We start from the raw sequence: 23,655 nt of genomic DNA on the forward strand, positions 1-23,655 counted from the left end.
AATTTGGTTTTGCTGGACCTCTCCTTGCATGTGCACTAACTCCACATTAGAGAAAAGTCCAATCAGCTGATACACCAGAGGTTAGAGGTGGCTTATGGAGCACAGATTAGCTTTCAAACATATTTGTCAACTCAAAAAAGAAAAAAAGGAAAAAATCAAGGGGCGATCCCTCAAACCCAGCATTTGTATCTCCGTCCTATAATCGCGTTGATTAAATCTTCGCCGATTTAATTAGGCATAACAGCCATACATTACAGCCTCCTCCTCGTAGGAGTGAGCCACCGCGGGCATTTTAATGACCTCGTAATTCAATTAACCGCCTCCATCAGCTCCAGCATTGATTTGTAGCAGAAGAAGAAAAAGAAGAGAAAAAAAAGCTGCTGAAAGTTGAATTCTGCAAAGTCGGGGCGGCCTGTAATTGCTCAAGACACAGAGATCGGAGCGAAGAGGGGGGTATGGGTTGGTGTAGGGGTGGGGGGGCTGGGTTTGAGGTGGCCGTGTATAAATAGTGTGCTCTCAAATACACAGTCACAACAGCAGGAGTGATCTCACCTCCTCTCCACCCCTCTCCTGTCTATCGCTGCTGCTGCCAGCCTCCAAAAAAACGAGCGCATACATCCGCGTGCAGAGCTGGTACCTTATAGACACGGTGAGGTACTTTATACTGAGACTTCACGGTGGATTTCCAGGAGTAGGACCACTACTGAGCGCCCAGAGCCCCGAGCCATGGAAGAACTTACGGCATTCGTGTCGAAATCTTTCGATCAGAAAACCAAGGAGAGCAGCAAAGAGAGTATCACGTACAGGGAAGTTTTGGAGAGCGGCTTGACGAGGGCGCGCGAGCTGGGCAGCCCCGACACGAACCTGCAGGACATAACGGATGGCTGCCCGGTGCATCTGTTCAAGGACCATGTCGAGCTGGAAAAGGAGAAACTGAAGGACTTTAATGTTTCCCGGGCGACAGAGGGTAAGGGCGTTTTGTTTTTAAATTTGAGGAAATGATCCGCATTGTATCGGGGATATGTCTCAAGTTCAGATGTTTTGTATCGGAAGCGGCGGTTCTGTTTCTGTATATTCATCGAAAACCTACCAGTAAAATATTTTGTTTTATAACAGACGTTTGATTTGACCTTATTTACAAACTCACAACAAGAATCTGTTGTTAAAATGTGTTGTGCGAGAACGCAGGAGGTGGGCCTTTCGTCTGATCGTCCCTCTAACTCTGGGATCATTGTTTCAGACATCCTGTTTTACGCTAAAAAAAAAGAAAAAGAAAAGAAACAACCCAAAACTATTCAACTGTCAATTTCTTGACAATGTTACAACAGAATATGATTTTATCAATGGGGTCTTGTTCTATTTAGTTTTCAGGAACACGATAGGCGAATATAATATTCCTATTTGTTGCACTGTAAGGTGTAATGCAGTCTCCCCTCGCCCATGTTCTATAATCGCTCACAGTTTTATCTTGAAATGATCTTGATTGATATGGCGAAATAAAATATGAAATTACTTTTTGGCATTATTTAAAAACTTTTACTGCTATTTTATTGTGACGTTTACACTCATTGCAGTGATGCGGTTGTAATTCTCCTGCATTATGCTCGTCTTGGTATTATTTGTGCAATGCTAAATTCCTTTGAACATGAGAAACCAGTCATTTAACACACCGTTAGTAAAATAATGGCTGTTATTAATGGCTTGTTTAAAAGTGCAGTAAAAAAAAAAGCAGGCCAGGCCCCTGTTCACTCAGCAGTCAGATAGTGTGAAGTGTGCAGAGTTGTAGACATTTAGTGAGTACTCACAACTTCTATATTGATCCTGCAGCAGGAGAGAGAGAGAGAGGGAGAGAGAGAGAGAGAGAGGCTCAAGATAAAGCAGAATTATCCTTTTTTCACTCTTAATTAATGGTAAAGGCGTTAATGTTATTCATTCAATTAACACAATGTCGAGTATTATATATTATACACATTTTAAATTACTTGTTGGCTAACTTTCATGTTAGCCAACAACAAACTAAATATGTCCAAACAAGGCAGTACAAATGTACCTGCATTAGTTGTCAAGTGTGTTACTAAAAACAACATACTAGAAAACGCCTATGTAGTGCATTATAGAGTGATAAAACACACTGACCAACAGGCTACTTTACTGACAGCTTTGTATCCTTTAACTCTGTCTGAAATTCATGGTTTCAAAATAAATCTAAAGATTTCTGGTGGATTAAAATGTTCAGACTGACATTATTAATATAAAGCCCTATATATCCTCATTGTGTGTGTGTTTTATACAGAGGCCAGTAATTAGACCTAAATCTCTTCCGTTTATACCGGGCTTTATTCGCTGCTCTTTAAATCGCCTATAACCTTATTAGGCTTCCATGCCATGCATTGACTGATTTACCTCTATAGCGGCACTGACATTACATTAAGACTTATGGAGGCTGGAAATGCAGCCATAGGCCTCTCTCTACTGAAGAAATCGACTGCGTGTGTTTGTGTGTGTTTGAGTGTGCTGCCAAATGACCAGGATCTAGGCCCCCAAAAGAGCTTTCACTGTGGGCTATATGAGCTCCAGTAATGTAGGCTACATGTGAATGGTGATGTATCTCCTCGAAGACTTACCACCTGTCTTTCTTTTAACTTGTGGGCCGTGTGATAGGGATTTACGAGTGTAAGGACAAGAAGGAGGACGTGAAGTCTGAGGACGAGGACGCGCAGGGCAAACTGAAGCAGCGGAGGAGTCGCACTAACTTCACGTTGGAGCAGCTGAACGAGCTGGAGCGGCTGTTCGACGAGACGCACTACCCGGACGCGTTCATGAGAGAGGAGCTGAGCCAGCGGCTGGGGCTGTCCGAGGCCAGGGTGCAGGTCAGGAACTCTTCCTTTATTCCATCCTTTGTCTTTGCACTTATTCTCTTCGTATAGCGCGTGAGCAACAAACAAGATGCAGGCTCGAGCGTGTTTTTGTCCCAAAAGTGCACAGTTCATGATGTCCTCGTACTATTTGGTGCCTTTGATTACATTTTAGGACCTCAATGAGACGTTTTATACATGTGATTGTCAAATCAGTTTTGTATAAATGTGGGAAAGGCATTTACGTTAAATCTGAATAAATCGATTTATTTAATAATTTGTTGATAGGCCTATATCGAAACGGTTGCAAAACATTGTGTTTAACGACGGTGCAGATTTCTCCAGTGTAGTTATAATGCAGTTTGCAGAGTTTGATCTCACTGGACCATGCTTTCGAGTTTGTGAAAATAAAAAAAAAATAACACGTGACACGGTTTATTTTTCTCCAATGTTTTTTGTGCTATTAGGAGATCATTGTGTGTTTGTGCCCTGCCACATACAAAACAAAACAAAAGTCAAGAGCTCACTCGTCTGCAGGCATTATGACCTCACCAGCCTGAGAGATGATGTCTGAAATAGTCTTGTAATGTTCCTCAGGGACTTTATAGAGTGTCTGTGGGAGTCCATCGTGAATTATTCGTCTTTTTTTTTTATTCCTTGTGGTGTGTAATATTCCTGTCGGAGGCTATACAACGTTTCTGTGATTGCTTAAAAAAAACTCGGTTGATATAATCTGCAGGATTATTTATGTAGACTATATATTTAAGGATTAATAGGCTTGCAGATTAGAATTAATTCACAATGTAAACTGTATATTTAACTAAATCTAGAAGTGCCTGCTTTGATGGTATAATCAATATTTAAAACAACTGATTATATACACTTTTAAAGGTTGCTTCTTTTGTAGTAGTAAGTCAGTCAGTAATATCAAACAAGTGTAAACTGCTGTAAATCACGCGGGACGTAACTGCCTCGTGAACTTGCAGCTGCAGGCCTGCACAGCCAAAACACTCCTCCGATCCCAGCAGCCTTCAGGGAAGAAGAAGAGGAAGAAAAAAAAATCCAAAGCAATGATTAAAATGAATGAAGAGCCTGAATGGCTGCTTCAGGGGACGCGCTCTTATGTCAACTCGGATCCCTCCTCATTTTCTTTGTAATATCTGCCATTGGCTTGATGTAGTGTCCCCCATAAAAACAGATTAGAAATAACTCGATACTGGCCCAACTCTGCTGCTGTTCAGCTTTCTAATCGGATAAATACAACCCATCATGGAGACTATCGTTACAGCTGAACGTGGTCAGAAGAAGGTGATAATGTTGCAACTATTACGAATATAGTTAATTTAGGGAGCAGCAGTTGAAGGCGAGTTAATAATTTAATGGTAAAAAAAACACACAAGTCGTTGGTTTTCACTCCTTGAAATGTATAAATATCCTTTAGAATCACTTTTTTTAACGTCACGTTGTCTTGTTTTCCTGCACACTTCGAGGCAGTGAATCGCAGCAGGTCTCTTGCAGGCTGAGAAACCTGCACGCGCTCCGAGCAGCTGTCAATGAATCTAATTGAAAGTTATGAGAGCCTGGTGAGGAGCAGGCAGTAATTCAGTTACGACTAATATCTTTGGGTTTCTGGCGCGCTGCTAAATTAAATGTCATTATTCACTGTCTCTATTAAAAAATCAAAAAGGAAATGAGATTAGGGTATTTGTGAAGCGCATCATTGAGTGGCCCTTAATGAAGAAATAACTGTCTGAACCAGTGTAGTTCACTTTGCTTAACATACTGGTGCGTAATTGGAATTGATCCCGGGCCCGTCTAATATTAGCCTTGATTTATCTGAGGGATTACTGTGCGTCTATGTAACATCACCAGGGATTCTCATATACACCTTTTCTACCATCTTGTATAGGTGGTAACACACGGTGTGTTACACACCGCCAATCCATTCAGGACAATTCCTAGTCTGTGTCTTTATTAAACTAATAATAGTAGTACTACTAATAATAATAATGGTGGAATATATAAAACCACAACATCTCATTTAATTGTACGATTTTTTTTAACTTTCCAATTGTGAAAATATTCCATAGTATGACTTTATTGTGGCATTTTTTAAAGTCACATTTTGTTAGAATATATTTATTCAAGTCTCTTTTATTCTGACAATATTTCTTAACAGCAACAAAAAATAAAATAGATCAAATTAAACGTCGTGTCTTAATTTATTTAAAGTCCTTAACCTTTCTTATAGTGTTTCTAATATTCCTCTAGCCTACGTCTCATTTTGTCACTTCTATATCGGGACTTTTCTATAAAACAGTATTTTTAATGCCATTTTTCAGACAGATTAAACACAATATTTTAATTGCCACCTCATTTTTTCTCCTTCTTTTCGCTTGTCTCAGCCTCTAATAGACAGTTTATCGACCATCCTGTTATTACATCGACATAAATGTTGCTCGTCGATTCACGCAGCTCCAAAATGGCTCCACGCGCGGCACCTTGACTCATCATCATCATTATCATCATCAGTGTGCGCCCTTTGTGGTCCGCGACCAGCCGCTAATTTCGCGTCTGTAAATGATAATCATTGCGGGGTCGAAGGGGAGGGGAGATAATGTTATTCACCAGGCAAATTAGCTTGATGATGATTAACAATAGGACGCAGCCTGCAGCCTGAAGCTTCAAAGACGCGCACAAATTGGAGGCTGCTTAACCAAAGGCTTCTCTCTCTTCTTTTTTAAATACCATGGCGACACATCATCCTAGTTTTCTGATAATCAATTATCTCACACGGTATGATAGGTTCTGTTAACTTGCTTGGTGCAGCGTTTGTAGTCATTTTACTGCATTTTTTAAAATGAACGAAAACACGAATGTGCATCTAAATTACATTTCGAGGTTTAATCTCTTTTACGTGCACTTTGTGGTTTTATTTCATTTTTCTTTTTAAGTGCTGTGTTTATTTTCATTAAATTCCAGGCAAACAACTTTTACATTTTCAGCCTTCACAATATCCCAAAACAGCTTCTTTATATTATTTCTTAAACAATCTGCAATGCATTTGCAAGAAAAGCTACCTACATCTGCTGGTCATATGTCGCCTAAACTATCCTTGTTTTCCTTTTTATATGAAGAATGAGTGGTCTTGTTAATAACTTGTGATAATATCTTTAAAATGTTTTTTTTTATTTTTTTTAGTTTTTTTTTTAAGAACATTATTGGCAACATTGTTGAAAGTGTTTCAAGCCATTTCTTGTATTTTCTTACGGATGTATATTTTTTCAATTCTAGGTCTGGTTTCAGAACAGAAGAGCGAAATGTCGAAAACAAGAAAACCAGATGCACAAAGGTAAATAAATCCCACTTTTATATACTCTATTGAATGATTTTATTGGTTTATTTTCTTCTATTTTTCCTTTAATTTTTCTAGTTTTTAAATTTGACAACATTATTTTAACAGCATGTGTTAAAAAAAAACCTCTGACCTCCTCATCTCACATAACAACAACTGTCTGGCTGTCTGACAGACATCTTTCCCTTCTCTCCAGGTGTTATTCTGGGCTCCGGCAGTCACCTCGACGCGTGCAGAGTAGCACCCTATGTCAACATGGGCGCCCTACGGATGCCCTTCCAACAGGTAGGAATGATATTTTTGCATTTTCAGCAACATACAAAGCCTCAAAAAATAGAAACCCTCAATGTGGCAATACAAACTCAGGCCCAATTAAAGCCAGAAAAAGTGTCAAAGTTGCAGAAAAAGATGACTACTCAGCAAAAAAAATTAATAAATATAATGTTATATATATATATATATAGGGAAAGGTTAGGGTTAGGGTTAGGGTTAGGATTTGTGTATGTTTCATGTGCTGGACTCAAAGTGGGCTTTCTCTAATTGTACACATGAGCTTACAGGCAATATGCAGCTCTAATATGAGTGAAATGAGAGACTGTGTGTGTGTTGGAGGAGGGGCGGGAGCTGTCAGAGCTCACTGCACCTTTCACCTCGTGGCTGCGTGCGGAGGAGACGAGAGGGTCTGAGAGGTGGACAGACATCTGATCTGCTGTTATCTGCCTCTGCGTCCCGGGCTGCTGTGTTGTCTGCCTGACCCCTTCGTGAAAAAAGCAGCGGCCTAATTAAGCCAACAGTGCGACGGGCAGGCGCAAGCACATAAAAGAGATGATGAAAGCGGGGGGAATGGAGTGGGCTCTGATGGATATTGGCGTTGAGCTGTGCTGGCAGGGGTGGAGGCTCGAGGCCCGCATACCGAGATAGGAGTGCTGTTTGAGGTTGGAATACTGCATTGGTATCACAATGCCGTATGTGAAACAAGTGAATAGATGATAGTGGTTATGTTGGCCAGGGTGCGAAAGAGAGCTTTAAATCTGGCCTAAAATCTTACTGTCATGTCGTTCTGTCCATCTTTATCAAGTTTTACTAAGCAACAAAGAAAACGTTATAAACAAGAGCTAACGCACGCTTTAAGTGCACACGTGTGTATCCAACTTATGTACATGAGGATTTAAACACGATACACACCCTAATGCTAAACAACGTCAAACATCCACCACCTGTTTTGTCAGGGACGGATCAGTTTCTGCCTCAAGATTTCAGAAGTTCATTTATAGTTTTTCCATACGTGCTTGTGCATTTTAATACGAAATAATTCCACTTCTCAACATTTTGAAGTTATGAGACCTGCTGCAGTTACCTGAGTGTTCCTGAAGGAGATGTATCCAAATGTTTGCCGGTCATGTGTGAATGCTTCTGATACTTGAGCTCTACAGTTCAAATTAATTTTCCCCTTTTATTGAACAACTTCGACATGAGTCATTTTCATAAAAGGAGGCAAAGCGAGAAAATAATATTTAGCGGAGTTCAAACTTTGACTCTGAATCGTTCTATTTTGGTTGGAGTAGAAAGCACGAACACTTTCCCCACTTCTTCCTGCGGTGTTTGAAACACATGAGGAATGGCAACAGGCTCAGCTCTTTCCCTCTGAAGTTACTGGATGCTTAATTTTCACCTACTTCTTATAAAATAATTGCCAAGAATGTGAAAACTGATATTCTATGCTCCTTATGGTTCCCTTTTCCACCCCCCCAGTCGACTCAGGAATATGTCTGGATAAATATTTATAACTCCAAATATGTGAATATCTTTTTAGTGCAAAATTGTTTATTTATGCAATTGAATACATAATCAGGATAACAAGACTCACATATTTCCAAGGGTATAAGCGAGTTCTCAGTCTGAATTAAACAAATCTGTTCGGGGTCCTAGAAACACTTTGATTCTGGACGATTAAATTGGATGTGGTGTCTGAGAGCAATGTATGATTCATTAACTTTTAGAATAGCTGACATGAAAAAAGGGCTAAAGCGCAGAGTGCAGCCTTAACTATTTTCTTAGAAAACACAGAGTAAGCAACAGCTCTGAGGGGGTAACATTTGAGGGGGAGTTTAATAGTGTCAGACTGTGAAACCAAAATCCTCACACACACAAGAGGCCTGGCTGACGTTGTGTTTTCCCGTCCTGCAGGTCCAAGCCCAGCTCCAGTTGGACGGCGTCACCCACTCCCACCCCCACCTGCATCCTCACCTGGCTGCTCACGCTCCCTACCTGATGTTCCCGCCCCCTCCCTTCGGACTACCAATCGCATCCCTCGCTGACTCGGCCTCTGCGGCAGCGGCGGTGGCGGCAGCCGCCAAAAGCAACAGCAAGAACTCGAGCATCGCCGACCTGCGACTCAAGGCAAGAAAACACGCCGAGGCTCTGGGACTCTGACCCCAACCGGGCCGCCCCTCCGCTCGCCTGATGCCCATAATCGCCTCTCACACAAGACTGAGCCTGTGAAAGGGCCGTGACACTCACAGCTAAAACTAAACTAAACAAAAACACTGAGAAGTGAGAATGAAAGAGAGGAACACATACAGAGAGAGGGGGGAGAGGGTGAGTGAGAGAGAGGGGGTTGAGGAAGAAAATAAGGAGAAAAAAAAAAGGAGGGGAGCGAGAAAATTGTCACAAAACCAGCTGCCAAAACAAACCACTTGTAGAGAAACGGTAATTAAATACCAATGAAATCACCTTTTACTTTTCGCCCCAACAGGCAGGACTTCTGCGGGGCCAGTGGCTCAGTCCACTCCAGGCACAGATCACATCCCAAGGACCGTACAAACACATGTGGATGTCTGTCTGAGGGCCGGGTCCGGGGCCCCTGACAGAGCAGAGGACGTTAGCAAAGCAAACGGGCAGGCAGCAGCAGCAGGGCCAAAAAAGCAGAGCCTCCGTCGCTGAGGTTTGCTGCTATGTGGACAGTGTGGAGGGGGTTGAACATTTTTGTGGAAACTGACTCACAGAGGCAATGGAAGGACTCTCACCTTTACACCCCATTCCCCTCTCTCTTTGCCCCCCGTCACTTTTAAAACAAAGAAAAAACGCATTAAAACGGCCATATTTGTCTCCAACCACTGTGTTCCCTGCTGCTGCAGAGTGCATGAACTCTAAAGGAGGACCACACCTGATATAAACAACTGTTTTTAACACTGCCGTTCTCCAGGCCCACAACCCCTCCTGCAAAGACAATGCTTACCGTCACGGTTTGATACCCTCCTTCTCATGGACTTGTGCTTAAACGAGAGCAACAACTTTATTTGTTCCTTTGCTGCAGAATGGAGAATTGATCTCCCCCTCTCTATCTGTCTTTATTTCTTTCTCTTTTTGTGTTGTATCCCGGGTAAAGAAGTGAAGATAGCCTTTGCACTTCAGGGTCTTGTAGGTGGGTGTTTACAAATGGCACTACAAGCAGATACTACTTTACTAATTAAAAAAAAAAAAACAGGGGAAGAGGGCGGGGTTTGATATTGTCATGTGATCCGCTAAAAGGACAATTATCTTGGCTAAAGGGTATTAAAAAAACGTTTAGTTTTTTCTCTCCTTTCTTTTTTTGTAATTCTGAAAAATATGAAGAAAGCATCAGTCAAACTGAAATGCAATGGTGTGCAGTTTAAGTGCAATACTGTAAATAGCAAAAAGAAAACGTAGGAGAAAAAAACAGCTAGCAGTTAATCCTCAACGATACGAGACCCGATGATTTTTCATTTGTTGTTTTTTTTCATGCACTGTTGAGAGTGTTGAAGTTTTTTGCCAAACACCAGTTTTTCTTCAGCAGTGTGTATTTTATTGAGTTGGAGAAAAGTCGCTCATTATTTAAAGGTGCCATATCCTGCATAACCTCTGGTGTGGGCAGTTCTGTGTACATCAGGTACAGATGATGAAGAAAACATGAGCACATTTTTCGATGTTGCAGAAATAAATGGGATTTGGAACATTTATTTACACTTCTCTGTTCACATGAGAGAAAAACAATTTTTGGGATGTTGGTAGTTTGATCAAATCAAATCAGCTTTGTAACCCAGAAACAAGCAGTTGTTTACATTATCAAAGGCTTAATTCTGCATGTGAAATGTGACTTTTCATCATTATTTCCAAAACGATTCTGTTCCTTCCAAATTGATCCAGACAAAATCGAGCATTTGGATTGTGTTAGAATTCAAGGATTGGTTTGGGAAAGCCTTTTGGATACTGCTGTCAGAGCTGTGCCACACATGAACTGTCTCAGACCCCCCCCTTAAAAAAAAGCATTTTCTCTGTTATCAGACCTCCATTTAGAACCGTTTATCTATATGTCTCCATTTTAAATTAAACATATTGGTGTTTTATTTATTATTTTGTCTGAAAGTCTATGAAAGATGAAATAGTTGAACTACAAGTGTACATTTTTACATGGCTTTGCATTTATTTTTGTATGTTTGGTTTTTTTTAAGTGTTAAATTTGAATCTGGAGATGTGGCTGTAGTGCATCGTCTGCCTAAAGGAAAAAAAAAAAGTAGCGTGTCCGAGTTTACAAACATTTCAGGGATGGTTGAATTGAACAATACTCCATGGAATTTGTTGTACCCATTTAAATGATTCTCATTTCATATGCAAGCATGCCTAAACATGAATCATCGTACCGTTTGTTTTCCCCCCTTTTTGATTCACAAAATATGAATGTACATCTTGTACAAGTAAACTATCAATAAAGTTATAAATATTTGTACTTGAGTTTTACACTGCTTTAACCGCTCATGCACTAAGAAATACAACGCTCCTCTGGAAACATATTGTCTTAGCATACTCACGAACAGAACAAGAAATAACCATATGCCAGATATAACCATATGTCTGAGATAATACTGAGTCACTTGATGCAGATTCTTTCTCTGCCTCTCATACCGTGTCGTAGCTGAATCTCAGCAACTGCTTCAACCTTTGGATCAATATCAATATCAGTCTTTGGTTGACATTCCCGTACACTCGGCGCTCACAAACCTGGCTCATCACATCCAATCTCAGCCGCACACCAGCACGCAAAATTGAGCTGCTATAAAATCCAGATGCAGCCAGAACCCGTCGCCCCCCTACACGGTCCGTATCTCTGCCTGTGTTCGTCAAAATGACACAGATCGCATTGGTATGGAAAGTGGGGCCGTGTTAACGTCGTCAAATAGAAGCAAGATGGCTGTAACCGGAGTGGGAGGCCTGTAAGTGTGGAGGGAAAACAGCAGAGATTTGCGGGATTCTGTATTTATGACATGTAATCTTCTCTGAGCTCTGCGCTCACAGAGGATCTTTTCTCCTGGTTTCCACGGGGATGATTAACTCTGAGAAGATGACATGAGGAGGTCAAAAGTTAGCGCTTGTTCATCTGCATCTACATCTCAAATCTGCCCTTCCTCCACTGCCACACACAAACACAGATACGCAAACACACATCCCCTTCATAAGTACGTGCACAGTTACTGCTGTGAAGAAATGAGTCAAATCAAAAGTACTGATTCAACTTCTTTACTGCAGAAAGGGTAAAAAGTTCAGTCTTTGAAATGTACTCACAGCAACAACAAAACAAGTCCCTCTGATGGTAAAGGATGTTTCTACCTGCTGTATGCTAAGCTAACCAAATTTATGTTCTATATTTTGGGGTGCATTAGACTTGAATCATTCTTACATCAAATAAATGAAAAACAGTACACTCAAATAAGAAACTTTGTTCAAATCTGAATCTGCATTGAATCTGACTTTGTTTCAATTGTTGGCTGGTTAAATTTCCTCCGACAGGTTCTGAAGTTTTGCTACCCTGTCTTTTGCACGTGGTGTACTTTTGAATGTGCTCAGTATGTCAGTATGTTGTGTGTAATGAATACACCAAAGAATCGTCCTTTTCTGTGTTATTAGGTCTTAGCATTTAGCTTGAAATCCGTGTTGATGTTGGGAAATGTGATATGCATTATTGCAAAACTTTTGGGGGGTATCAATTGCCTTAAATACTTTCAGGCTCTCACCCATGGTTGGTGTAAAAAGTAAAGATACCTGAGTTAAAATATGAGGGAAAAAAGGTAAGAGTTGCAACAATAAAAAAATAGACCAATAAAAAGTCAACTCACAGAGGTATGAAAGCCCAAAAAGGACATTAATTGTTTTCTACTGCGTTTTCCCACGATAACAAGTTAATGTCAGAAATCGATAAACATGAAAGCAGCGTTGTTATCCCAAGATAACAAAAGAAGAAGTTGACGCTTGAAGGAACAAATTTAATTTGTTATCTCAAGAAAACAAACACAAAATACTTGTTATATGAAGGCATGAATATACAATAAAATTAAGTAGAAGGATTTATGTCTGCATTGGGCTTCCATAGTAAGGAACTTCAAGTGACAAATTTTGGTGGCCAATTGAAAGTACAAAATACACTTTGTTGGCTGAAGGGGACATACTGATACATTTCATCCTTTTTGAAGCATGTCCTGCATGCATGTGCATGAAAAATCTCACACTACAACCTTTAGATTTGCTAACGTAACGCTTACTGTAAAACTTTGCTGTAGAATATAAGCCTCTTTCTGCTGCAAGCTAGCACTTTTGGTGTCAGCGTTGACTGGTGAAAATAACCAAATGGAAATAACCAATATTCTTCTTGTCATTCATTTTGCTTCTTTAAGTCCAACAGAAGCATTTGTTCTACGTTCAGTCTGTTTCATTTCAAGTGACAACTCCTCACAGTATGTTAAAGTAAAGTACAATAGAATTTGCTCTGCGTTACGTTCAAAACACAATGAACTATTGCCACTTATTTGTCCAAGCATACTACATTTAAAATACTTTGCTTCTTTATTAAGCATATGAACCTCCTCTGGGAGCTTAATTCCAGATGTGTGTACACAAACTAATTACACCATGTGGTATAGTGGCCTATTGTCTGAACCCTGTGCAGGAATTAGCCCAAATGGCGTCCTGTTGAGTGCAGTACCCCCCTTCTCGAAGGTCGCCGTGCGTTTAATTTGTACCTCTGAGCTCATACATCAAGATTGAGTGATATGGTCGCAGACTGATGGCTCGGTATTTACCCACTGACCCCTCCGGCTCGGGACCTGCTGGGCCCGCTCTGCAAATAACAGCATCCTTTTATGTGTACTAATAATTAGCATGGCACACACAGCCATCCATCACGCAGCAACGAGCCGTGGAAGCTTTGTCAACATGTTCAGGCACATAACGCTGTTTGTGTTGGCCACGAGGAACAAATACTCAATGAAACATTAGAGGTATTTAATCGACGGCCATGCTTGATGTTTTTCAATCCAAATCAAATTTTATTACAGACAAAAACATCCAGATAGAGATGAAGCAAAACATAGAATAAATCAAATACAAAGGCATAACACAAGTTCATTTGTGATTCAGCATGTCTGGATTCATGACTGACTGGCTTTTATGCTTTTCCTTTTTTATGATCCTTTCACATATTTGATCCTGCCTGGTTGCTTATAATTGATTAGAGCTCCCTGATATTACCTTTTGACTCTTTGGGTGATAAGCTGTCAATTTTCTTGATTTTCTGCTCTTCTTAAAGTTGTATTATATATTTTCTTTTTGATCTCATCAGTTGTAAGTTTTTATTCTTATTCTACCAAGATCATTCTTCTTCCTAATACCTCAACATTTTAAATTCTGTCTGTTTTTATGACAGATCGACTTTGCCCTTTTTCTCATCTTTCTGAAACTCTACTTGTTTACATTATGTCTGGTTTTCTGACCAATTCACTAAGAAGTTTAAATTGTTATTTTCTGTATTTATGTCTTTTTTGGTTAAAATTTAGCTCAATCTGGTTTTACATCTTATAACCTGATTTTAAGACTTTAAGCTTCTGATTCCCCTTGAGTGTCTGTTCTGTTGGCCGAACAGCATTATGAAAACATTTTCCTTTATCTTATATAGTATAGAATTCATGTTTATAACTCACAAATTAAACTTCTGTTTTTATGACCAATTAACCTTTGATTTTAAACGTTAGCAATTCCCTTTGAAATTAAAAACAAGTCTGCTCTCATGATTGATCAGCTCATCAGCATCCAGGTTTTTAAGTTTTTAAGATTCCTTACAAATAAATAATTTTTACGTTGGATGCAGCTTCCAATGGATGTAGTCTTTCTTTTTGTATAAACGTTACATTTTGGCAGGTTTTTTTTGACCCGTTAGCCAATTAGCTAGCGAGTTTTCTAACTGATTAGCTTCCAAGTTTTTCAATTCCCTAAAAGTTGAGTCCTGTATGGTTTTATGTATAAAAACATGTTGAAAACACTGATTTGACTTATTCATACTTAAACACTACACTTAAAAATTGAGTGCTTTTAACCCTAACAGGTGATTATTTATATCCCCAAAGGCTCAACATTAGATCTTTCTTCCCTTATATTGTGATGATGACCTTGTATTGGCTTGTCCGCTGCTAAATCCCTGCACGGATCTCTGCACAACATTCAGATCCCAGCAGAAGTCTGAGCCCTGGTGCAACGCGGCACTAGCCTATCAGAGGTCAAGTGCTCAGGGGTCACGTGGAAATAGTTTTTATCACATTTCATTCTCGTAATCCTCTTTGAAATGTCACACACAACTATGATCAGACGGAATGTGAGCTGTCGTAGCCTCCAAATGAAGCCGACGGTGGTGTGAAAAAAAAAACCCGACGAGGCCTGAGAAGAGGAATATTAAGCACAAAGAGATGCAGTTTGAGCTTTTTTTAATACAATCTATATCACATTAACTGCGGGCATACTCTGAGAGTAAGCGTCTGTTTGGTTTAGCTGAGAGTTTTTTTTCTTGTGAGCCAACTTTGTGGTTCTTAAATCCAGAGTAAATCCTGTTCCGGCAGTTTCAGTTGTAGCTTGAAGTGAAGCCACCCAGAGAAACCTCAGCTGAAAACAATCGAGCCCAAAGTGCTGAAGTCACTCCGGTCGGCCGAGGATCAAAGGCTGCCTTTCATCCCCGTTTGTTTGGGCTAGACTCGGGTTCGCTTTGTTGGCTAATGCTCATAAATGTATCTGGAGTCATCAACAGTGCAGAACTATATTAAAACTAACACATTAAGTCTGGGTCAACACTTTGTCTTTCTCTCTTTTTTCAAGCAGTGGAGGTGGAAAGTGTCAAGAATTTAAAACTAGAAAACTGGGAAAAGAAAGCGGAGCATTAAGTTCACATTCCGTTCAGCCGTTTATGTTTCTCCCATTAGCTGTTTATTTTCAGATACAAGTAAGTTATCTAATAAAAACACAATATTTTATGTGCTATTGGAGTGTAATGTGCCTCAAATTTGGGGCTATTACTTAATTTATCAACTCCATCTTTAAACATTGTCTTAAAGTCAACATGAACATGTAAATTTAGACATTGCACAGCATGTTATCAATCCAAATCAGCGTCATTTATTACATAGACATGATTTGTTCTTCTTTTAGAATGGCTGTAGAAACTTCAATGACAGATGTAGTAAGAGATAAATGATATTTGCGGAGTGGAGGTGATATTTAGGGCTTCATGCTTTGCTTTGTGTTGTAATAGCCGGTTTAGTTCTGATTTCAGTGTCGTTGCAGCTCCATCCAGTGGGCTCAGAGTATTTCTGACCCGAGCACTTCCTGGTTCTGCTCATGTTTCGCTCTCCCTCTCCCTCCCTCTTTCTCTTTCACTCACTCTCTCGTTCTCCCTTTCTCTCTCTCTTGGGGAGGATCCAATCAGGAGTCAGAAACCGATCAGAGACACGCAGAGTCACTTTGCAGCAAAGTAACAGTTTATGCTCAGTTCAAAATCACTGCAAAAATAACTGAACTAACTTGGACAAATAACGAATACAATATATGACTTTTAAATGTTTAGTTTTTCCAAGCTAAAATTAATCAAATGATCCCCCAACAAAAATAATCAAATGTGATAAAACACATTAAAATCATGTGCAGATGTGAATAATCAAAAGTATTATGGCTGATTTCCTTCAGCTGTTTCAGATGGCATGCTGCTGCACTGTCATGGATCTTAGGAGAACTTTAACAAAAAAAGAAACTAAGATTATTAACATTTCCTGCAACGATGAGTCAGATTTTCTACTGGGAAAAATGATCAAGTTCCTAATGTGTTGTAAAGGGTCACACATTAATCTCAGTATTGTCCCCACATGATGTGAAATCCCTTTGTTGTCTGAATTATAGGACTAGTTTTAGAAAGTTAGATTAGACATTAGACATTAGCCTCTTATAGCCGGTGCACATGTTAATGAAAAACTGCCCTAACTTTCTCAGCAAATAGAAACTCTGTCGTCAACCGATCTACTCTGCTTCCTTTGAAAGAAAATACAAAACCCTGATAAATGATGCATCATTGTCTTTATTCTCTTCTAACTGACAACATGGTGGAAATATGGAACAAATAAACATTCAGCTGCTGCTTAAAACCGTAATTCGTTGTGAAATGTCCTCCATTGAAGTGCCGAGTAACAAACACTTCACTTAGAGCTGTTTTCAAAAATATGTTCCTTAAAACGTCAAGTCTCTTTCCTGGAGTCTTCATCAAAGCTGTTTTTAATTACACGCCTTCAAAACCAGTACTTAGACAACAAATTCACCCCGAGTAAATAATCATTGCAAATTAATGTGATCAATAATCTGAACCAAAAGGCACATTTAGTTCCAGCCGGCTGCTTGTTTTTTAGAGCTGCTTCTGCTGTTCAGCTGATACGGTTTGGCTCATTTGCACAGACAGTTTAGGTTTACGTTTTTTTTTCTTCCAAATACTCGTCTAAATGGAAAAGTAAATATGATTATGTTGAGAAATTGGAACAGATGTCAACAGTTAAATGTCTGAGTATCATCCCAGCAGACCATCAGAGATGATTCAGACACTGTTAGCTTCAGTTAGCTCAGATTGCCTGGAGGATCAAATGCACATTGTTTATCTCAGTGTATGTTTGTCCAGTAAGGGGAGTGATGCAGTGATGTCTGACGTGATGCCATCATTGTAAAAATTAGTGGATTTCAGCTTTCAGAAAATACTCATACTGCCTCAGTATGAAACATTATTTATAGGGAATTAAAATGTTGAAATAAATCTGTATCTAATATGCATTTGTCAGTGCCCTGCTTTGTTTTAATTATTATCATTTTTATTTTTTTTAGCTAATCAGATCCAAAAGTCAAACAAACAATCAGAGCGAGCATACAAGAGTGGATGTGATTTGTGTTTCGGTTGCTTGGCAATGGTAAAGTATATATAAAGCATCAAACAGTTGCTACTGTGAACCTGTATATGTCTTCCATTGGGATGTCAACATTTAAATGAACTCGTTGGAGGATTTGTCATGAATAAGGGTCATGTGTCCATTCACAATTTTTTATTTTTTTTTGCACTGGCAATACAAAAACGTCAGCATCATAGTGCTTCTCACTGACACTTACTGTTGCTAGGTTAGCTTCCAGTTCCCTTTGTAGTGATCATTTGGTCTGTTTTAAATAGATCTGTGTTCTTAACATTTTCCTTTATTCAAGGAAATATCTCAAAGAAAAGATGATACTTAAAAAAGAAATCCCAATCTGGAAAAAAAAGCAGCAGCTCTAGAACTTGAAATCGCTGAGTGAGAGGTGACAGTGTTGAGAGCGGTGGGGCTCCAAAGCTGAACTATTTTCAACTGAGAGCTTTTTGAGCGTCGTGACAAAAAACAGCTGGCGATGAGGGCGTTGTTGTGCTCGGACCACTGAACGCTGAACTGCATTGAATTGAAAATGGTCGCAGCCAGTCAAACAAACAACGAGGTTATGAATAAAGGCAGTGAATGTACAGATTTCTCTGAAATGTTTCTGAACGACAGTGCAGCTAAATTTAGCTTTGTTTCAACCTCAAAATACTGACACAGTCATCCAGATGGTTTATGCTAAGCTTAACTAAGGTGAGCTGAAATCAACTAGCTTGGTCAACGTTCAGAGGAATTTTTGTTTTTATGTAACTCAGAAAAACACATCTGTCCGACTGAGAATTAGCAATGATTTGTTTAGGAATAGACTTTACACCTTGTTAAAAAAAGATACATAGACACATTATGTGCTTACTGTATGAGTGAGCCTATTGAGCACGATGTGATAGAATTAACCAATAACAGGACTGGCAATTTAAATCTGTATTGAAGAATCTTTTGGTCCACACTTGCCATTAGACTGTTCACAATTAAACATCAATGTGGGGAGAATTAAGGACATCTGGAAAAACAACGTTTGGGATTATTGCTGCCAATAATGACAATGCATCCAAATATGAATCTTGTTCAATGTTATCCAAGATTTGAACGCTCTCTGTTTTACCATCATGCACTTGTCTTTGATCGCTGATCCAGCCCTGTCCAGAAATGTGTATAGAATTCATTTGCAATACGTTTTTGAATATCTTGTTCTTGCAAATACAGTAAATTTGAATAATTTTGTTTAGCAAAACAGGTAGTGTTTTTGACATCAGAATCTATTTTGAATAGAAATGTGTGTTCAAAGAAATAATCATGTAGAAACTTAATTGAAGAACCAGACATATTCTAGGCATTTAAACACATTTTTACAACGAGTTAAACACGTACATGTATGAAAGAATACCTTCATACCCCCTTAGCGCTCATTTCATTTGTGTGCAGCAAAGAATCTAAATTTGCCTTTTCTAAGCTTGATGTGAGCATTAGCGCAGATGTAAAATTGTTCTGTCCTCTGGCGAGTCGCAAACAGTCAGCAACCTCCAGAGTTGAAAAATGAAGCCAATGTAGAGGTGCAAAATTCGGTTTGTCGAGTATCTGCTTGATGTTGGCTGCAGAAACACCAGAAGCCAGAGACACACCCAATAAAACAGCCTGTTTTTAGAGCATAAAGTAACATGTGTACAGCCTGTTTCAAAAAAGTTTACAAAATTTGGCAAAGATTGGTTTACTGTGGACTAAAAGGATATTAACCATATTTAATGTTCAGCAAAAACCACATTTTTCTGCAAAATCCTAACCAAGGAGTTGTTGTTGCCTGAGCCGTACACACTCCGGATTAGGATGTAAACTTTGGACTTTTAAGTCAGAGTTTTCTCTTTGTAACTTAACCATTTACCCAGAAAGCTCTCAGATTGTGGTGGTTAATTAACCTATAAAATTTGGTAATATAATCCAGGAAGTGATTATCCATAACGTAATTAGGGAAACAACTTAGTCATATATTTGCAGCTTGACAGGTTTTTCTTTTTCCATTTCATTTCATGCTACAAACATTCCCATAATGCATCTCATCTCAACAAAGAGACAAACCTGTACTCCTGTATGTCCTCTGCAGGTTAGGCTGGGAGGAGATTTTGGGAGAACGAGCTTTTACAGATTTGAGGGAAATCAGACAGAGTGCGAATGTTGAGGAAAAAGCAAACGGCCCACTGCTGCAACTTGTGCTGGAAAACATGTCTGAGCGATCGCTGCAGCTCTGTGCTCGGCTCCAACACTCGAGAAAAAACAATTATCTGTCTTGTTTCCAGTGTGAGGGTCACATGCATTTAGATGCAAATGAAAACAACTTCCGGTTTTAGATTCCTGCTAATGAAACAGAAATGCAAATGCAGTGAGGAAATCCATTTTTTCCTGAGTGCGTGATCACTCGGAGCATTTGGATAACCTAACAGAAACGTTACGCTAAGTTTCTGCTTGTTGGACAAGAAACAAACAAGAACAAGAGGTCGTTGACAGTTCTTTTTTTTCTTTTTTTTACCTGTTTAATGAAACGAACTCAAAGTTTTAGCTGAGAGGCTTTGAAAGAAAGAGAAAATATTTAATCATGGACACATTTAGCTGCATTCTTCTGCTACACTGAGATTAAAGTGAATGAACAAATGAAATGTCAGTCTCGGGTCTTAACTCGTACTTTTAAAGGTCATGAGAGGAGATTTGACTTATTGGATTCAGATTTGTATCCTCAGGAAACGATTGGGTTGTTGAAAATGTTACTTACATAAAATATGGCCATCAGCTATCTGTATGCAGTATTGTGTCATGCTGTATTAGCTTGATTTGAAACTATAACTGTTCCTTCAAGACTAAAAATGTATCTTTTTTTATCCCAAAACTTTCCAGTAGTTGTGCCTGTGACAGAAATTGTTCAAGCTTAGAAAGCTATGCCAATACTTTAGCAGTTTAACATTTAAAGGTGGATAAATATTATCAGTCTAGAGTCCCTCACTTGTGTCGACTGTATCACCTTACACACTGTGACCTTGTGAGTGAATGGCAGCGACTGAAAACTCCTACATTGTGTTTAACTAATGTTCAGCTTCAATGTAACTCAAAATGTTGGAAGATCTGATCTTTTGGATTCCTTGCTAACATTAGCTCTCTCTGGGCCTTCTTAGTATTACAACAAACCGAAAAGAGAATTCATTTCATTTTCAGGAGAGGTGGGTTACAGTTTGAAACAACATACATTTTCCTGAAGCAGCAATGAACAAAATGGTTTTATAGCTTCATGGTGAGTATGTAGGTGTACAATAAAATGTGTTCACTGTTGCTTAAATTAGGATGGACCATATTTTTACTGACCTCCATGGGCCCTCCCTCATACAGCTAAGCCCCAGAAAGCTTTCCCCCTTCATCCCCACTTATGCGCAGTCTTAGCGATCAATAAAATTCAGTGTTGGACAAATCTTATTTGTGTAAGCACATCCCGTGAGTAACGTTTCGAGCACAGCTCTGAGTCTGAAGAAGAGCTGTGCTCGAATCGTTACTCACGGGATGTGCTTACAATAAAATGCACGAAAAGGGAGCAAGTGTGTGGTCTCCCTCTTACTCTTCTTGTACTTGATATTCAAATTAAATTCTTACCTGTACCAGTACCAGCACTCCTCCTTGCTGACCTCCTTTGGTTTGTATGAACCCCCACAAAAGTGTTTCCTCGACAAATAGCTTAGAGTACAGTAAAAAAATGTGGATTGGAAAGTCGCCCTGCATTTGTCGAGTCAGTGGAGATTCATCATGCTTAGCAACAAAATGAGAAGGATTAGTGCAACCAGTACAATAAGCCAACCCAGTCTGTATCAAATTAATTAGACCTGGCCCAGGGTATGGTGAGGAAAATGATCTCATTTGACCAGACGGGTTGTGGTTACTCTCTGATTACATACAGTACAAATCATGACTGCTCATCTTTGTTGTGGTCATTAGAAAGAAAACCCATCCCTAATTTACTGTTCAGTCCTGCCTCTGAAATCTAAGAGTAAGACTTGACGCCTTTTTGTTCAGCAACAGATTTATACTGTATTTCTTCATTTATGAATTATGCATATTTACCCTCTTAGTGGAAAACAGATGGACTGCAGAATTAAAGTAGACTGTTCCGTCCCAGATAATGATTTTTATGCAAATACAAGATGCATATTTACAAAACTGACAATACAATATAAATAGAGTACACAAATTATAATCTAAATAACTAAATAGTTGCTATGTGGGATGATCTCTGGTAAAAAAGACTGGAATGATCTAGCATTATTAAAAGTGAAATGCAAATGCATGTTTTTCAATCAAAACTCCATTAGAATTTTAACGTACATATGTGTATCATGCTACATGTATATCACACATGCCTTCATGATCTCTTCACCTCTTGTATGAATCAAAGCCCTGACCTGAGCGCAACAGTCTTATCTTCAGTCTAATACTGAGTGCAGTGTGGCATCATGGGATAAATATGAATATAAATGGGACAAAATGCATTCAAGCAAACCTAACAATCCCCATGACAACCCACGGGGGTCATATCCAGCCATGTAAAATAACAACATGTCATATACACACATCTGGCCTCTGACCCTGTAAGGATTTTCCTCGCTAAGAGGAGCAATGCCTTCAGGGGTGCACCCAGACTTCCAGAAGATTCTCTCTACACAATGAGTTACTTATAGTTCCCCCTGAAGGTGAAGAACAGGCGAAAATTTTGTACAATAAAGGCAAATGGGTCTATAAATGGCCTTAGGGAAAGCTAGCTTTCCTGATTGCTCCTCATCTCACTGTTTCCCAGATGTTTTATGCTCTCCTGACTGCTAATCAATAGCTACACATGCAGCCTCGCAGCCTGCACTGGTCTTTTATAGTTCGCCTAAGGAGCAGTTGTCAGTCAATGGCAGCCTTATAAATAGACTAAGGCTGCATGTGGACAGATGGATGCTTTCCCTGTCAATTGGGCAGTGCCACAGTCCAAACCATCAGCTTGTGTTTTTTCACAAGAGGCTTTTGTATTGTGGATATGGTAGAAATCTGCTATACGGGGTATTTTTTCAATAGAACGTCTGTAACTTTGAATATATTTGATTTAACTGTCACTCTCTCATAAGTCACTCTTAAAATGGTTTACAAGTTGTAGCTATTAGCTTTATTTATGGTTTACAAGCCTTTTATTTGCACTTTACGCATCAGTTATAAACCATAAAAATGCATTTTACTTTGAATGCTCTGCAGTCAAAGCTCACAGGGTCAAGTGTTGATTGGTCTGCTGGAAGATGTTACTGTTGCAATAAGGAAGACAGAACAAGGTTTAAAAATTCAGAACTTTTAGATCAACCTCTCTGTTGCTCTTTGGAAAGCTCTGGCCTTTACAACTCTGCTGGACAATGTTTGATACAACTAAACCAAAAGCACACTTCCCCCTTGACACTATATCGATGGGTTATGGAAGTTCTACAAGATATTTTAAACTTGAGAATGTAAGACCTAAGCTGGGTTAAGGTTGAAGGTTCTAATATTCTCTGAACATGATTTGTTTTGTTCTGTGCTTTCAGGACTGTACTGACTTGTAAAAGTCAAGGACACGACTTAAAGGAAACAAAGTTACCATACTTTTTGCCATTTCAACCTTGATGGAAGGATTTGTGTTCAGTCCAAAAGCTTGCTGAGGTAGATAAACACTGATTAAATAATATATGGAATCTACAGGCTAAGAAGTAGAAGACAATTGAGTGGAGTCATTGTGGTTTAATCATGTACTTAAGTGTTTGACAGAAACAGGAAGTGGATAGAACAACCGTTTGTTACGCCTCTGATTTCTGTAGTCCAATTGATGCCTTTAGTTAGTAATTTAGTTAGTCAACATTTGGACCACAGGTTTGAACACGTGTTGCATCTCAATCCTTGTTGTTATCATGAACGTGACTTGTAAATCGTAGGCGGACATGCCCTAAAACACCTTTCCTGCTTTTTCATTGATTTTACATTAAACAAGATCCAAATTTAATATTGAACATAACCAAAATTAGGCCTGAGAATTGCAAGGCAATTCACGATACTATAAGATGTGCATCCAGAAATCAAATAAACTAAAGAATATAAGATCACTCTGTCAATCTAATGTACAGGATGAACTGCAATTTCTTGACTTGTTTTCACTGCT

At 39.2% G+C, this 23,655-nt stretch overlaps 1 protein-coding gene across 2 annotated transcripts; it reads left to right on the top strand.

Annotated features, from left to right (window-relative positions):
• The first annotated feature begins 505 nt into the window (after positions 1 to 505).
• On the top strand, positions 506 to 10,948 carry shox (shox homeobox). Of its 2 annotated transcripts, none has more exons than XM_079357370.1 (6): positions 506 to 967; positions 2,662 to 2,870; positions 6,150 to 6,207; positions 6,386 to 6,495; positions 8,398 to 8,610; positions 8,966 to 10,948. In XM_079357370.1, exons 1-6 carry the CDS (start codon positions 727 to 729, stop codon positions 9,053 to 9,055), a joined length of 921 nt encoding a protein of 306 aa, XP_079213496.1. In that variant the 5' UTR covers positions 506 to 726; the 3' UTR covers positions 9,056 to 10,948. The 2 variants fall into 2 exon arrangements, with proteins under 2 accessions (XP_079213496.1, XP_079213497.1); XM_079357371.1 differs by having other exon boundaries at positions 507 to 967; positions 6,407 to 6,495.
• Positions 10,949 to 23,655: the final 12,707 nt, after the last annotated feature.

Source organism: Symphodus melops, assembly GCF_947650265.1.
Source record: "Symphodus melops genome assembly, chromosome: 12".
Classification (NCBI taxonomy): domain Eukaryota; kingdom Metazoa; phylum Chordata; class Actinopteri; order Labriformes; family Labridae; genus Symphodus; species Symphodus melops.